The sequence below is a fragment of the Callorhinus ursinus genome, unplaced genomic scaffold (assembly GCF_003265705.2).
Source record: "Callorhinus ursinus isolate GAN/ISIS: 27379988/994484 unplaced genomic scaffold, GSC_fseal_2.0 scaffold14, whole genome shotgun sequence".
NCBI lineage: Eukaryota > Metazoa > Chordata > Mammalia > Carnivora > Otariidae > Callorhinus > Callorhinus ursinus.
In genome coordinates this window covers 8,350,498-8,367,807 of record NW_027397076.1, presented here as the reverse complement: position 1 = coordinate 8,367,807, position 17,310 = coordinate 8,350,498, and the positions used below count along the sequence as shown (strand labels likewise).

Below are 17,310 nucleotides of genomic sequence, written 5' to 3'. Positions count from 1 at the left end.
TCTGACATTTAAAAACAAATTTTTTGTTTTTGCATCTAAATAGTTTATAGTCTGTCTATATTTTGGTAAGCTCAACTGGGATATTTACTGCCTCTTTTTATTTTTCTTCCAGAAAAATATTTGGTTTTGGTAATCACTGCAAGTGAATAAAGTCTTATTTTCTTTTTCCAGGCATTAACATTAATATTACCACATAAACTATCATGAATGAACTTTGTACATATTAAAGATCTCACATAACTTGAGATGAACAATCTTTCATTTGGCACGAATGTGGTTGGCAGATGAGGAAGTGAATCAGCACAAGTTCCAGCAAGTTTTCTCCTAAATGATATGAAAACTTTTAAATTAAAAAAATGATTAAACTTTTTTTCTTCATTTAGATCCCTTTTCTGCAATAACTTTATTATTCTGGTGCTTTTTATTCACATGCCAAAATTTTTTTCGTGCAATTTTACCTTTAGGTATCAGACAACCAGCCATCTCATGGACTTTCTCTATGCTTTCTAATTACATTACTTTTTTGTAATGATCTTTGTTAAAAGCTAATATTACCACACTTTTCAAATCTGGGACACAACCATTGTAAGTTGCAACATTGATTTAATAGATTTGGAGGAGAAAAAACTCATCAAATTTATGTATTTACTGTAGGATGAATTCTGATTTTAGAAGCATCAAGGTGTGAAGGCATGTGCCTTTTCATTAAGAAACTATGATAAATTAATCAAATGCCTCCAAACATGATGAATTCATGTTAGCTGTTGATGCTATTGCCTACCATACATGGTTGTTTGCCGCTGTTGTTATTTTGGTCATGGGAGCCAACGTTTTCCACAACTGATTTCTCTGCTTGAGGATTCAAAACTTGGTCGCAATCAAACAAGGTATCATATCAGCAGTTAAGTGAGGTTTGTTGAGAGTCACATATATTTTAATTTTGTGTGCTTTTGGTCTTTTCAAAACTCTCATCAATTGTTCCAAGTTTGTATGACTTAAAATTAATTTAGAAAGGCAACTTAAATCAACCATAGGTAGAAGTTATTTTATGCCAAAGAGAGTATGTAGAATCATAAGAATCTATATATTCTACTGTCTCTGCAGTTTTCTCCCTGCATTCCAGATTTCCTGCGTGCCCCCCTAAAATCCCAGGCTTGTAATATGAGACTGAGTTTCTTCTCTACTCTCCAGGCCTTCTTCTCTGGGAACTTCAGTTATTTCAAGAATCATTTTTATGGTTTTACAATTGCTATTTTCCCATGACTTAAAGACAAGTAAAATTCTGCTTTGGTAAATTTCCGTTCCATGAGCTAGGGGAGAGAGTCTGCTGCTCTGGTCTGTGGTCTTCAGATATACTATATACTAAGGAGCCAAAAACAGATGTTTTTCATCATCACGATAGTCACTTGGAAATAGAAAAAAAGAAAATATGACTTACATATTGTATTTTTTGTTTTGTTTGAAAATATTTTTTGTATGATGCCATGCCTTTCATATATGTGTTGTTGAATTAGGCACAACCCAGAAAAGTTGGATATTCGGTTTCCCTTCTAGCAGTAGAACCTGTTTTCCCACAGTAAATAAGAACAATTAGACCTTTCATTCTTATCCAATTCAACCAAATTCAAGCAGGCAACTTTTCAAGAATTTAAGGTCAGGATCCAATATCTTAACTACATTTCCCGATCTAATGGGACGCCAGGACCAAAGCTACTTTTGAAAGGGAATCAAAAACTTTGCCCCTGGCCAATTATATTTTCTAGCACTTCAGTATATTTGAAAATGTATGCACAATGAATCGCCAGTTGAGAAGTAATTGCTGTTTGGAAGTAATTTGGATCATCCAGAGTATCATTTCATGATACCTTGAAGCACTGCTTTAATATGTGGTGCATTAATAGTCTAAAATAATTGGGCATGTCCCTCCAAAAGTTTTTTTTTGTTTGTTTTGAGTTTTTATTTAAATTCTAGTTAGTTAACATATAGGGTAATACTGGTTTGAAGAGCAGGATTTAGTGATTCATCACTTCCATCTAACACCCAGTGCTCATCACAATAAGTGCTCTCCTTAATGCCCAACTCCCATCTAGCCCATCCCCCTGCCCACCTTCCTCCATCATTTAGTGGACTTTGAAACTACTCACCTATCAAATTTTTGCCCAACAAGTGGATTCTCCTTTCATATGAGTCTTATGAAAGTATGTAAATACTCTTTTCTCAGTCATTTTGCATTCCAAACCATTAATTCACTATGTGCAGAGCACAAAGCAAACAAGCAACCACAAAACCTGCCTAAAATGAAGTGATCATTTGACTCAAAATGGTTCTAGCTTCTACTTTACATATAATAAAGAAGCTCCTTTTTAGGATTTGCTTGAGGTTTAAAACTTCATTTTCAAGAATTTTGACAGGACTTTAAATCAAGATTCTTTACATATTTCAGTAAATAAAAGCCTCTGGATAGGTTACAAGAATAAAATATTAAACACTGAATTAAATGCATGGCAAATAATATAGAAAAATCTCAAGATATTTTATTTTTGGTTATGTAAAATTGTGATTTTTTTTTTAAAGATTTTATTTGTTCATGAGAGATAGAGAGAGAGAGGCAGAGGGAGAAGCAGGCCCCCCAAGGAGCAGAGAGCCCAATGCAGGACTAGATCCCAGGACCCCAGGATCATGACCTGAGCCGAAGGCAGATGCTTAACCATCTGAGCCACCCAGGTGCCCAAAATTGTGATTATTTAACAGGGTTCTGGAATAGCTCAGATATACCTATACTTCCCTAAATGCACAGTTTTGTGGAATGTTAGTGGATGTTCCAGGAGAAAAGGATTGAAAAATGAACAAAGTTTGGGAAAGGCTAACTGCTGGATCATTTTTTGTCTCTACCCCTCAGTGTCAGTGCCCATTAGCACAAGGCAGTCTTCGTGATTCCCTTCAGTAAGGGCACACCCATACAATACAGCAAGATACATGCATTTAACTTTATTTAGTTTAGCATTTTCCAAGCTTCCTTGACCCCAGAGAATTTCCTCTGAAGAATCCTAAATCTCACAGTGTTCAGTGAATCCCCTCTTGGATTTCATAGATATGACATTAAATTTCTTTACATGTTACATTCGTTATTTTGTTAAAAAGTAATAAAACATATTCCTGGGTGGCATTTTTAGAAAAGAAACTTCAGGCTAGTAAATAATCTTTGTAGTAACTATTCTAATAGATTATATAAAAATGTGCTATTTTAACTCTTGGGAATTTTTTAAAGCACTTTAAAATTAACAGCTGTGTGCGTATGTTTTCTGTATCCTATTTTATATAGTCATATAGGTTTGTGCTTTGAAATTCACAACTATTCTAGTATTTTAAGTACAAAGATTAATTTTTATGCTTTGGGAAATGAGGGGCAGAGATTCAGATAACACCAAATGCCTATTTAAGCATCTAAAATTGTAAAGACACTTTGAAATTCAGACATTTTGGAAACAGAGAATATTCGGTTCCTCTGCACATAAATACTATAAGGCATATTTTGAATTTTACAAACCTGCATTCATAAAGATTAAAAAAGTATACAGCATTGGCCAACACCAATATAATCATGGGAAAATGCTCTCAAATTTCCTAAAATAAGTATTGGTAAATTTAGCAAGTATGACAAATTTATTTATCTTAGTTAATGTAGTCAACGTTGCTTTTTGTCTCCTAAATATAAAAAGGGGAATTAATCACAAGGTTTTCAGGGGCAGGGGAGAATGAGTTCTCATTCATTTATGCTTTTTTATGTCTATGTCCAAATGACTGTGGTATATGAATTATATCTGACATTGACTTTAGTTGCAAAATAAGAACTTGAAAACACCTCTATTGACGGCTTTGTCAAGGGTTTTTTTTTTTTTACAAGAGAACAAATCTACACCTTTATTTACTTTTCATTAAATTTAAATCCTCGAGGGGTACAGCATCACACGGATTCTGTGGCCAATGGCTTTAGCAGGAAGGTTGCTTTGGAATTTGGCACAAACCGTGCCACTGTTTCCATGAGCTCGAGTTACTTTTCCCCAGATTACTCTGGTTTTGTTTGGTTTGCCACCAGGAGTCACTGTGTTGTTCTTTGCTTTGTACACATAAGCACATCTCTTGCCTAGATAGAATTCCGTTTCATCTCGAGCATAAACACCTTCGATTTTAAGAAGAGCTGTGTGCTCCCTCTGGTTCCGGAGACCCCGCTTATAGCCTGCAAAAATGGCCTTGGACCACAGCCTTCCAGACATTATTTGGCGTTATAGGAGTCCTGTTCCCAGCAGGCCTCCACAGACTCCAAGATGGCAGAAAAAGCAAGGTTTGGTTTTTAGCATTAATTTTTTTCCTAATGTACAGTTACGTGAGACATTTGCACAGAGTTTCATTTCTCAATCTACACTTTCATTGGATTTCTCTATTCTCTCACCCATTTACTTACTTATTTTTCTCTTTGGTCTGAAATATTGAGTTTAATCTTTCAGGTACCGAGTCTTCTAAGGCTTACTTATCAGTTCAAAGTGTTTTGTGTGTTCTCTTCTTTTTCAGCTTTCTCTTTTTGCAGGCTACTCAGGACAAAGTCCTTTTCTTCTTGACTTTTTATTCCTATTTCTTGTTTCAGATGAAGAGGAAGCCTCCCCGCCTAGTGCCCTGCCTCCAGGTTAGGATGAGTCCAACCCCTTACCCCCACATTGTAATTATTGTTAACTGACAGTAAAGAAAAAGAAAAGGCAGAGAAACTTGATAAGACAGTGTGCAGAACAGGGGCACCAGGTTTTGCCCCTGCCAGGAGGGAAAACCTTGGCTTTAACGGTGATTTTTTTTTTTTAACAAAAGGAGAATTTCTTTGTGAAATAAATAAGATTAGTAAATCTTGGATATAAATTTTAGGGACAAAAATGTTTGTCTTCTATTTCTAGCTATATGCCATTATCCCCTGTTCTTTAGACATTTGACTTCTTTTACTTTATTATTGTTTCTTAAATAAGACACATACTTTTTTTTTTAAAGATTTTATTTATTTATTTGAGATAGAGAGAATGGGAGATAGAGAGCACGAGAGGGAAGAGGGTCAGAGGGAGAAACAGACTCCCCGCCAAGCAGGGAGCCCGATGCGGGACTCGATCGCGGGACTCCAGGATCATGACCTGAGCCGAAGGCAGTCGCTTAACCAACTGAGCCACTCAGGCGCCCAAGACACATACTTTTTATAGATGCTTTCAGAGTTGAAGCTCTACTGATTTTCCACCCAAGCTGACTCTAGTTCTTTCTCCCCATTATGAGGGGAGACGGGGTTTGGGGGAATCCAGGAAGGTTGAAGTCAGCTTTCCATTTTCACTCCTTGCCCTTGTATCATCCAAATCACGCTTTCCTTTCAGGTATGGGTAGTCGGGCCCTCGAAAGAAAAGATTCAGGTGAGCACTCGCCTGGAGTAAGGCATCCTGACCCTATCCTAATATAGTCACTAATGACCTCATTTCTTGAAGCTGTTTTGATTCTAATCTTTGTTTTATTCGGTTTGTAGCTTTTTTTTTTTTTTAGCACTCTTTCATTATGTATCCTCTTACAAGAAAACTAATGTATTGAGAAATAATTAATTTTGCATGACACACACACAAATACAGGAACTTAACCATATATACCACAGATTTGTGGTCATTATAACTATCTTTTTTAACATTAGCAAATACACAGAGATTAAGAAACTGAAAATCTCCACTTTGGGGATGTGCTAAAGTTAGAGAATAATTCACATTTCCATAGAACTTTATTACATTTTCTAAAAGCCTCCAAATTCTTGTCAGCAATCACTACAATTCATTCAACAAATTCATGTTTAGGCCTAGTACAATCCTACTGTGGGCCTTATGGGCCAGGCACTTTTGCAGGTACTTGTAGGTATAAAAAGGAAAAACAATACAAGCTCCTGCCCTGGTGTTACAAATACAAGTGGCCACAATTCATTGTTACTCTGAATTTCACAGATATACACATACCCCAACCCTTCCCCCGCTCACACATAATCATGTGACTACATTGTATAACTTCATTATGAAAATGATGATCTCCATGGATAGTATGATTGATACATAAAACTAAAATAACTAAATGTATTTTCCTTCTTTTCAAGAAACATTAACAGAGAGCTGGCACCCATGCATTTTTTTCCCAGTTACTAAGTGGCTGAAACTGAACTTCTCTACATTTAGCTCTTGGAGACAGAGGGAATGTCTACAGTTCTCTCTCCTGCCCTCCTCAATGAAGTTGACTGCTGATTAATACCAGCTAAGCACCTGGAGGCAGCCTAGACAATGAAAATAAACTTCACTTTCAGCTTCACTCTCTTCACGGGAAAGCCTCAAAGAGTTGACTTTTCTTTTTCTGTTTCTCCCCTCTTGCAGGATGCACCTAGTATTCTTGAAATTTGTGCCTGCAGGTCATGATCTGTTACTTAATTGTCGAACTATGGCCTTATTTATACAACCCTAATGGAATCATCCAATTATATAACAGCAAGGAATCTAGAAATACCAGGCCAGGTTTGGCTGTCTGACCCTTCCCAGTTGATCAGCAAACTGACTTATTCCTTTAGTCTTTTCCAGTTCTGTTGTTGTATAGATGTGGCACGCTATAGTCATTTACCTAATATGACATTGTACTGCCTTAATATACTTCCCACCTTGTTTATCTGTTAAGGGACAGACAGAATGGGGAAACAAAGAAACCATGGCTGGCAACAAACACAGAGTAACAATCTACGTGGAAAGTTCTACTATTTCTAGGAATAGAAAATGTTCTTTATCCTGTCATGAAAGAGGCATCCCTATAAGAGTGGGAATCTGTCACTCTCTACTGATGGCTGCAGGGGAGATGGATGGAGAGAATGATGTTATATTTATCCAGGTTTATTAGACAAAGGAAAGCTTCAGCGTTGACGAGAACAACAAACCCAGGTAAGTCTGCCTAAGAAGAACTTGGTCCTGAAATGATCCTTTTCCTCCCTTCTGCTCATTAGAATGGTCTCTTGGTGAATCACCTGCTGCGGAGGAACAAGACAAGCAGAATGCCAATTCCCAGCTGTCCACCCTGTTCGTGGAAAAGCCTCAAACAGGATCAGTGAAAGTTGGTGAGTGCCACGCATTAAGTCTTGCTTTTCTTTTTAAATGGAAGTGAAATTCACATTGCATAAACTTTACCAATTTAAAGTGAACAACCAGTGGTTATTAGTGATGTGCAACCGCCACCTCTATCCAGTCCCCAAACATTTTCATCACCCCAAACAGGAACCATGTACCCCCCTACACCATTACTCCCCACTCTCCCCCCCCAACCCCTGGCAATCACTAATCTGCTTTGTTTCTATGGATTTCCCTATTCTGTATATTTGGTATAAATGGAATCACACAATATATGACTTTTGAGTCTGGCTCCTTTCCCTTAGCATAATGTTTTCGAGGTCCCTCCAAGCTGTAGCATGAGTTGGTACCTCATTCTTTTTTATGGCTGAATACTATTCTACTGTATTTACATACTAAATCCTGCTTTTTAAAACCTGAAAAGGAGAGTGACAGCTATCACTTCAGGAACCCTTAGTACATAGTAGTTGAATGCCTGGACCCTGGAGCCAGATTGAGTTCAAATCAGTTTCTTCATCTGTAAAATTGGGATCCTACCTGTGAAGTACTTTGAACAGCACCTGGCATATCTTAAAGCTCTGAGGCAGTGTTTGCTGTCATTATGACATGCTCATTCCATAAGATGATTACAAATCTGTGTACACACTGTATAATAACGTGTAGTATCTCAGAGGAAACTAGCGGGACAGGGGTTCAACTTTGGAGCTACTAATTAAAAAAATATTGATTACACACCCTATTTTAGGCACTGTGCTGAACACTGAGTATAGCCTGTGAGCATTCAGAACTTACCGTCTTAATGGGAGGAGAAGAAAACAAGAAATTAAACAAACAGATAATCACAAAAGCCAAGTGCCATGAAGGATATAAACAGGGTGGTAAGTTAGAGAGGACTTGGGGGTCCAGGAATTTTGGTGAAATAAATTTTTTTAAAAAAGTTTATTTATTTATCTGACACAGAGAGAGCACAAGTAGGGGGAGCAGCAGAGGGAGCGGGAGGAGCAGGCTCCCCGCTGAGCAGGGAGCCTATTGGGGGGGGGGCTCTATCCCAGGACCCTGGGATCATGACCTGAGCCAAAGGCAGATGCTTAACCAACCAACCAGGTACCCTGTGAAATAAATTTTTATAAGGAAAATATTGTGATCAGAACAAATGAGCACAAAGCTGACTGACTATATTCTAAAATTATTCTTTCAGGTCTAGAATATAGAAGCACACTGCAGGTAGATGGAAATATTTGCTCCCTTGTGTTTCTGGAAGACACCAAAGTGCTGGGCTAGAGTTTTGGTGTCCTTAGGGTCCAGTCAGTCAATACAAACAGATAGGCAGGTTGATTTCAAAAAGATTAGTTTCATTTAATCATAGTTAGTCATGTAAGTCTAGACTTCCCATCATCCTACCTAATAAGGATAGAAAAAAATCCATACATTTGTGAGGCTTCCTATTTTTATTTCATATATATATGACAAAGTCAAACAGAAACTATTTCCACTGATTAACCCGTTTCTCCTTTTCTGCCTCATAAACTTCAAAAGCAGAACAAGCTGGAGTATCCTAAGGACTCCTAGGACATGCATAAAAAATTCAGGGCACAACTCCAGGGGCACCAGGCACATCATAGTCTATACAGTGTAATCCTCTGTAACTCCTTTCAAAACAAATAGCAATTTTTAAGCCACAGTCTGTATCACTTGTGCTTTTTCTAGGTGAAAATATCACCTTTATAGCCAAAGTCAAGGCTGAAGATCTTCTTAGAAAACCCACCATCAAATGGTTCAAAGGGAAATGGATGGACCTGGCCAGCAAAGCTGGCAAGCACCTCCAGCTGAAGGAAACCTTCGAAAGGCAAACTCGGGTATGGCCCTTAACTCCTGGCACAGGGGCTTGGCTAGATCGTTTCTTCTGTGTGGAGAAAAGGTCATTTTCAGGTTCAGCTTTGAGAGATTTCAGTCCCAGAAAACTCTCTAGAATTACCATTCCTGGTGTCTACACTCAAGCATGGTTGCCCTGCTGTGCCCAGGAGCTGAGAAGCACATTGACCCCTCCTATGCTGAGAAAGCTGGGCTGGAATGCCCAGATATAGACACAAATTTAAGCCAATGCTGAGGAATTTTGAAAATCATCAAAATGTGATAGCTTCTTTCTGTCGGCAAGGTGGGGCTGAAATGCGCCTGATGCGTTTCATTGCAGATGTACACATTCGAGATGCAGATCATTAAGGCCAAAGAGAACTATGCAGGAAACTACAGGTGTGAGGTCACCTATAAGGATAAGTTTGACAGCTGCACATTTGATCTTGAAGTACACGGTAAGAGAGTCTTCTTGTCTGGATAGATGCGGCTTTTTTTCATGGTGTGTGAGGGGATAGAGGAGAAGAAGGCATTTAATACTATGAGATTTTGAAAATAAAGTTTTCTTTCAAACTGGGTGTTTCTGATTGTGGTAGCCTCAGGAAGCCTGCTGAGTTAAATTGTTTTTTTTTTTTTTTAAAGATTTTATTTATTTGAGACAGAATGAGAGAGAGAGAGCACATGAGAGGGGGGAGGGTCAGAGGGAGAAGCAGACTCCCCGCCGAGCAGGGAGCCCGATGTGGGACTCGATCCTGGGACTCCAGGATCATGACCTGAGCCGAAGGCAGTTGCTTAACCAACTGAGCCACCCAGGCTCCCTGCTGAGTTAAATTGTTATGAAGTGATTTTAAAGTGGAATTTCAGGGATTTTACTGCTAAGTATCTCTTCTCCATGCTATCTATATTCCTTCAATCTCCGAAATAAGGCCTGGGGCCATTTTTTCTTCTACTGAACATGCCTTGTTTCATTGGGTCCACTTATTCCCACCCCAGTTTGGGAATAATTTCATATGGTACAAGGATGTCAAGATATCCAGGTGGAAGGGAGGATTTCTTTTATAAGGACTAATGTCAGATGGGGAAGTTCTCCATCCATATGTGCTGTGTACTGTCCAGAGTGAATTTAATAGGAGTAAATGTAAAGGTGTACATGTAGATTGGGGAGGGGGAGAAACAGTTCTATAAGTATACAAAGGGAAAGTTGACTTGGCAGCAAAGTGCATAAACTTAAGGTGAATCTGAAGTGTGATAAACCTACAAGAAACAAAGCTGATATAATTTAATCCTGGGCTATTACAAGTGGTATAGGACCTAGGTTTAGGAAATAACACTACTCTCTGCAACATGCTACTTGTTCCACATTTGGAGTAATGTCTATGGGCATGGTCACCACACATCAACCTGGATCTCTTCTGGAGTACGGTACCCAGGAGGCTGAAGAATGCAGAAACCACACCCTAGTCAGCTGAATGCGAAGGAGGCCAGGCATACACAACTCATAAATAGGGGAAGTGCTGTCACACAAAAGTGTTTCAGACAAATTAGAATCTAAAGGTAAGAATTATGAGGAGCTGAATTTTTTGTCTTAACTTTAGCATGAGCTCTTTCATTAAAGCTCTGTGAACAGCCTGGGAAAGGTGTGAGTGAGAGCCCCATCTCAAGAGATGTCAAATAAAGGCTGGGTGATCCTGGAGGTACTGTAGAGATTTCTGTATTGAGTGGGAACATGGTGTTAAGCGGTACCTCTTCAACCTGACCAGGCATCTCTGAGAATCACCTAAAAGGCTTTTGAGGAATATTGACTTCTTGGTGCCCGTCGCTGATCTGGTGAATCAAAATCTCCAACAAGGAGATCAAGAAGCTGATTTTTTTTAGAGTTCTTCAGATGATTCTAGTGGGAAGGCAGGTGGAGTGACAACTGGATATGGTAACTACTGCAGTCCCCACATTGATTCTGTGTAAGGGAGGATGAGGTATGAGACCTCAGCAGCTCAACCATCCAGGAGCAGAGCCATCCCCTCGCTCCTTTCACCTGGCGTTCCTTCCATCCAAAGAATCCCCACAGCCTGGAAAGGAACTGAGCACAAAATTGCCTACTTAATGGGTATTTATTTTGTTGTTTTCTTTCCTTTCAAAGAATCTACGGGGACTACTCCAAACATTGACATCAGATCTGCTTTCAAGAGAAGGTAACTTCAAAAGGGGAATCTAGGTAGCTTTTGTATAATGTGCAAGTGGAGAGTTTTCAAAGCACACATTCCCTTCCTCCACACTCTGTATTTCAGAGAGAGCACTTCTTCACTGTAGTCAAACATACTCTGTACCCAAAGGTTAGTGTTCTAGAAAAGCCATAAGTTTAATGTCAAATCAAGCATATACTGATCATTTTTTAGAATATTCTTGTCATGGTGAAGCTCCCCTTTTTTCAGGTTTCACAGTTGTCTTATAAAAACATACTCTTAATGTCTTCATATGTGGCTTTTTCCTTAATTGCATTATTTTTCACCAGCTGGCCAAGAAAGATATAAAATAATATAGCATTAGTTAAGTAATGTCAGAAAACTTTTATTTATATTGCTTTTCATCTAGAAATTATTTATAGAGTTATTTAACCATGTGTCCAGAAAAACCACAATTAAGTAGCTATTTACTGAAGTTAGCACTATTTAAATATTGGATTACTAAATGAAAGACCACTGAGTCTGCCAGAATAAAGAACACTATAGAAAGACAAAATATAGATACCTATTTGATTTATTTTGCAATTGCCTAAGTTGAAAAAAAGGGGCAGGGGAACAAGGAAGAAAAATGAAAAAAATTTTCTAGACTATGAGAAATGTAACTAGCCCCTTCCTGACATTATTTTACTCTCTGCACTTAATTTTTCCATAATATAAGTTCATTAATGAGAACAGATATTTTGTTCTTCTTAAGACTGAATCTACTTAGTTTTGTTGAATAAGGAAAGTCATCCCAAACTATTATAAAGCAATGATTTAGTCTGTTAATAAAAGGCATATTTCTCTCCTAAATTATGAATAAATGAAAAGTTTAATTACTTAAAAATATATGTAATATTACCTGATCAATCAGTTGATATTTTTAAGTCATAACCTTAATTCCTATAACTTTCCTTCCACCTTCCCTTCACCCCATGTTCAGCAAATGCAAAGGGTCCAAAAGTTTGCTCATCCAATGTACAAGCATATTCTAAGAGAGGGAGATGTAATCTACTAAGTTTTGTGCTTTAAAAGAATAGAAATGGGTTTACTTCAAAAGGTCTTCTCTATATACCTGCTATTAAAGAAATTTTGATAAAACACATTATTTGAGTTTAATTCTTATAACTTACGTGTTATACACACTGTTTTTAAACCTGCAGACTCTTTTTTTAGAAACCATAAGTAACATTTGTAAAGAGCAGGAAACAAAATTAAACATGTAAGTAAATATGTAGTGCCACTGAAATGTCAGCTCCATAACTTCTATTTAGAGTTTATATGAAATCATGAAGGTGGCAGCATGCCTAATTTAAGATGCATTTCTCGATAGGAAAGTACTCCTAGTAAAGGGCTCATCAATAACTCAAAGACAAATTTTTGAAAAATACATTTTAAAAGGTATAAATATTAACACGAGAATGAAAAGCTTGTAATGAAATCCCTTCAAAACAGAAAGGAATGCATCTTTTAAAAAGCTCTGCACTAGCTCCATTTTTATGTTATGTTGGTATCACATTATCTGATTCAACTACTGATGGACACAAAGAAGTTACCTTTGAATATAAGCTTTGAACTTATATATTTGACACTGGTATACTTCGTCCTCCAAGCCAATCTCTGACCTGAATAACAGAGATCAGCAAAAGTCCTTTGCTTTTTACATAGGTAGGTTTCTAGAGCCCCCAACTTGGAAAAACAAAGTACTTTGTGTTGCTTGGCTTAAGTGCATTTGTGTTACTCTGTTTTAACACAAATCCAAGCAGTTTTATATATGCAATCTACAAAAATGTGTCTTCTGAAGTCGTAGAGTAACACAAGCTCCTCACATTTACTTTTCCACAAGTACATACTCCAAAACTTAAAATGTCACTTGTGTGAAAAGAAATAGTTTGTGTTGATTTAGTCCCATGACTTGTGTGCCAGTACAAAATTGCATATACGTTATATGTACAGTGTTTGGGGGAAACTCTTGTGTATATGTCTCAGCATTAAACCCAGATTTGCTTTTCTTTTGTTAATGACAGTGGCGATGGTCAAGACGATGCAGGGGAACTTGACTTTAGTGGTCTCCTGAAACGTAGGTGAGAACCGAGCGATGGAGTGAGGCTCTGTGGCCTGGAAATCTTTTAGACACCCACTCAGAGAAGTCAAGTTTAAATGGATGTTTTTCGAAGAATTTCTCATTTCTTAAAATGTGTTTCGCTTATAGAATATAACACAGAGTCAACTAAGAAAGAGACAGGAAATCACTACATACTAATCTGCTGAAGATTTTAGCTGATGCTTTTTAACCTTCTTTTTAAAATTTTTCATGAGTCTTCACATATTTTCTTAGTTGGGGATGAGGAGATCTGAAAACTGAAGCAAAAGACCTAAATACCTAGAAGTCTCTGATTTCTCTGATGATTTCTATCATTTCAATCATGATTCCTTGTCATGATCAAATAAAAAAAGCCTCTATTGTCCTGCCTTTGATATTTTACCAAAAAATCAATTTCACAATTTTGGTAAAAGTCTCTGCAGGCGTATGTGTGTGTGTGTGTGTGTGTGTGTGTGTGTGTGTGTATGGCAGATCAACTTTAAAATAGTATTTATGATTAACTATATTATATCAAATCTAAGACACAATTCATTTGAATATATATCTGTATTTCATAAGTCACTAAGCAATGAAAAAAATTGCTCCAAAGAGTTTATTATGACACACTATTGATTATAAGATACAACCTTATTTAAAATGTTTAAAATGTCAAAAAATATGCATTTTAGAAAAGATAAAATATAGTAGTAAAATGGAAATAAATATTTAGTATTATCACTCACACTCCCTTAACATTGTTCTCTTACAATAAAATTTATAGATTTCATTATGGATATTCAGTACATAACCATCTTACAGGATTTCTGCCCATATATGCATATATAAAATCACATAATATATATATGTGTTACATATAAAGCTATACATATCCAGGTATTTACTATAGTGCAACAAAAAGAACTTGATTTTTGCTGGGATTTTATTTAAATACCAAATTTGTAAATAAATAATAAAATTATGATTCTAAAATAATAATATATAATATTGATATTAGTTTTCATTTAGCTTTTCAGGTTCACTTTTTATTACTTTTAGTGCTTTCCATGGTTACGAAAGAAACATTAAGTATAAATATGCTTCACAACAAATTACAAGTAGTAATAAGCTGGACTTGCATTCATTCTCAGTTTAGTTGGATGGCTTTATCCAAGTCCCTATGAATAAAAAGTTCCCCCAGCTCTAAATATTTAGGTTGAGAATAGAAATATTAACAGGTGCAGTTTATTAATTATCAATGGATATTAGCCAATCAAGAGAACTTGGCAGTATCAAACACATCTTTCACTCTTTGGATACTTCAAATAATCATTAGTTTCAATAATATTTATTAAGTTCCCAAATTTATTTAAAGCAATAGTATATGAAGTGACCCTCAGTGAGAACATTCTACAGATGAGAAACCAAAGAACGGAGAAGTCAGGTGACTTACCCCGAGTCACACACACACGAATTAGAGACAGGGCAGGGACCTAAATCTAAGTTTCCCTCTGAGTCAGCTCATTTCCTGTGACTTCCCGTAAGAAATACCACTCTGAATTTGCCTTGGAAGTTGGTGATTTGGCTTATAACACAAATTGACACTTTGAGAAGAGAACAGTTTTTTCCTCCTGCGATCATTTACTCAACCAGGAAAACACTAAATGCTTTCTTTGTGCCTGGATACACATTTGTGGGAAGAAAAAGGTAGTGGTAAAAACATGGATGTAGGTCTCAACTCTCATAGTTACTAACCGCATAACTTTGGTCAAATTACACGTCCTCTCTGAGATTGTTTTCCACATCTATAAATGTGGCGAACAAAAACTAGTTAAATCAGTTATGTAAGAGGCTGGCTCACAGCAGGTGTCAAATATTCACTCCCACCAAAAATGTGACACTTCCCTTGAAGAGCCTATGTTCATAAAAAGACATAATAATACACACGCGTGCACACACACACACACACAAATCAATCAAGATGTGACACAATCGATTATTAAACCCCATGCTTTGATTAGGAAGGAAAAAAGAAAGAAAAAAGAACAGATTGCCAGTAGTTTTCTGAGTAAAAGAAATCTAATGAATGATCAAAATGAATAAAGAAAAAATTATTAGAAAAAAATGGGTAGCCAACAGGTCTCCAGTTCTCATTTTCTTTACATCCCCTAATTATGATTTTGACTCATAATTAAATCATTTTTAGCAAAAGACTATATTCATTTAATATACTATACTAATCTACCAGTATAACTTTAGAAATCATTGTGTTTCCCTACTAATTCATGAATTGCATGTGTTTTCATTGTGGTAATGGCAACATTTCTACTCCTCCAAGAATGTGTGGCAAAATCCCTACAACCAAAATCTTTACAACCAACATTTCTCTACAGCAGCAGATCTCCCTGACCTGAACAAAGCCAGAGTATTTCAAATAGACATTAACTAAATCAGATTAAATCTATTAGGCAGTATCTTGTTATGGGATTTGACATATATAAATATATATATATTATATATATATATTTGAAAGTTTTATTCTATGTAAAATTTCTATAATTGCTTTGTACTTTACTAGGACCATAAAGTTACAGAAATTTTGATGTAGATGAAAGTACTGTGAATGTTATATAGGTCTATCCCAATGCTTGAAAAGGCATCAGTGGTGCCTACAGAATTTGAATTTTTCTCCCTACTGTAATTTAACATAACCATGCAGATAGGGCCATGTGCAGCCACATGGTAAGTAAAGATATGTTCTGGATGAGTTAAGGTAATGCTACAGGTGGGAGCCTTGACCTCACATTCTAGTAAAAAATAATGAATACTTCTTGCAATTTGGAATTGAATTAAGTAATGGAGAGAAAAAGAAGGAATAAGCAAGAAGCCACTGGTATGTATATACCACGTTTGATAAGATTAAGAACATGGTAGAGTGAAGTGTATTTTAGTGTTTTAATGAAAAAAATGGTGAGGATGATCAGTTTTATGAATCTGCCAATAAAACTGACTTAAGAAATCACACTGAAAATGATGATCTTTATATTGGCTTCCCTTATATAAATATTCACCTCATGGATCTAGGTATGTCTCAGTGTTTGACTTGTGCTTCTTGCTATCTATTTAATCTAGTTTGGTATCTGAATCCTTTTACCAGTGTCAGGAGGATGGTTGAAATGTGTACATAATTCTTCTTCGTTAAAATACAAATTTAACACAATGTAATATGGCATATTTTTACAGTTTGGGAACTATATTTGAATTGGAATATGACAAAAATAGAGCATTAATAAAGTGGCTAAAGAAACATCTACACAGACTATATATAGGTACACACAGACACATTTTAACTGCAATTCTCCAAGACTTCCTACAAAATATTTAAAGGATGTATTTGAAATTTAGACTGCTTTCAGGCAGTAGACCTATTAGATCTGGCAAGTTATTACCAATATGCCAACTTCAGGACAATTTTCTTAAACTTTTCAATTTACCTGTGTCAATAGAGGGTGTAGTTATTATTTCAGTGACATATGAAGATAATGCATGTTTCTCGAGTTTTAAAAAATTAATTTATTATTTATTTATTTTTAAGTGGGTGCCACACCCAACATGGTGCTCAAACTCATGACCCTGAAATTAACGGTCCTGTGCTCTACTGAGACATCCAGGTGCCCTGTGTCTTGAGTTTTAAGAGTTAACATTTCTCTAATGGTGTTCCCCAGTCCTTCCCATAAAGGTTACTAATGGACCAATGACCTCTCACTTCCTTCCATTTTTCCAGGAGATTTGCCTCAGCATCCTCCTCCACCGGGCAAAAAGACTTCCATGACAGTGTAAATTAGATATTCAGAAGTCATCCTTGCCTAACTCCACCCTAAATTCTATGTTAATATTTATATTCTCCTCCCCTTCCCTGTGATTACAGTCTGGTATTTCCTTAAAGAAATGCAGAAACAGGTGTAATTTTGCTAACATGATAGCATGAATCTGTTTTCACACT

General features: G+C 36.6%; 1 protein-coding gene and 1 pseudogene across 1 annotated transcript in view; one reads left to right on the top strand and one right to left on the bottom strand.

The window, feature by feature from the left end:
- Positions 1-3,926: 3,926 nt before the first annotated feature.
- LOC112831993 (large ribosomal subunit protein eL33 pseudogene) lies at positions 3,927-4,319 on the bottom strand (annotated as a pseudogene).
- A 2,686-nt stretch (positions 4,320-7,005) lies between these two features.
- MYBPC1 (myosin binding protein C1) overlaps positions 7,006-17,310 on the top strand; it is a gene marked incomplete at its 5' end in the record, with an annotated part of 55,335 nt that continues 45,030 nt past the window's right edge. Inside the window, 5 exons of the mRNA XM_073900878.1 lie at positions 7,006-7,147; positions 8,865-9,013; positions 9,349-9,466; positions 11,146-11,197; positions 13,255-13,311. Coding sequence (XP_073756979.1) covers positions 7,006-7,147; positions 8,865-9,013; positions 9,349-9,466; positions 11,146-11,197; positions 13,255-13,311 — 518 coding nt within the window. The remainder of the gene's footprint in view (positions 7,148-8,864; positions 9,014-9,348; positions 9,467-11,145; positions 11,198-13,254; positions 13,312-17,310) is intronic.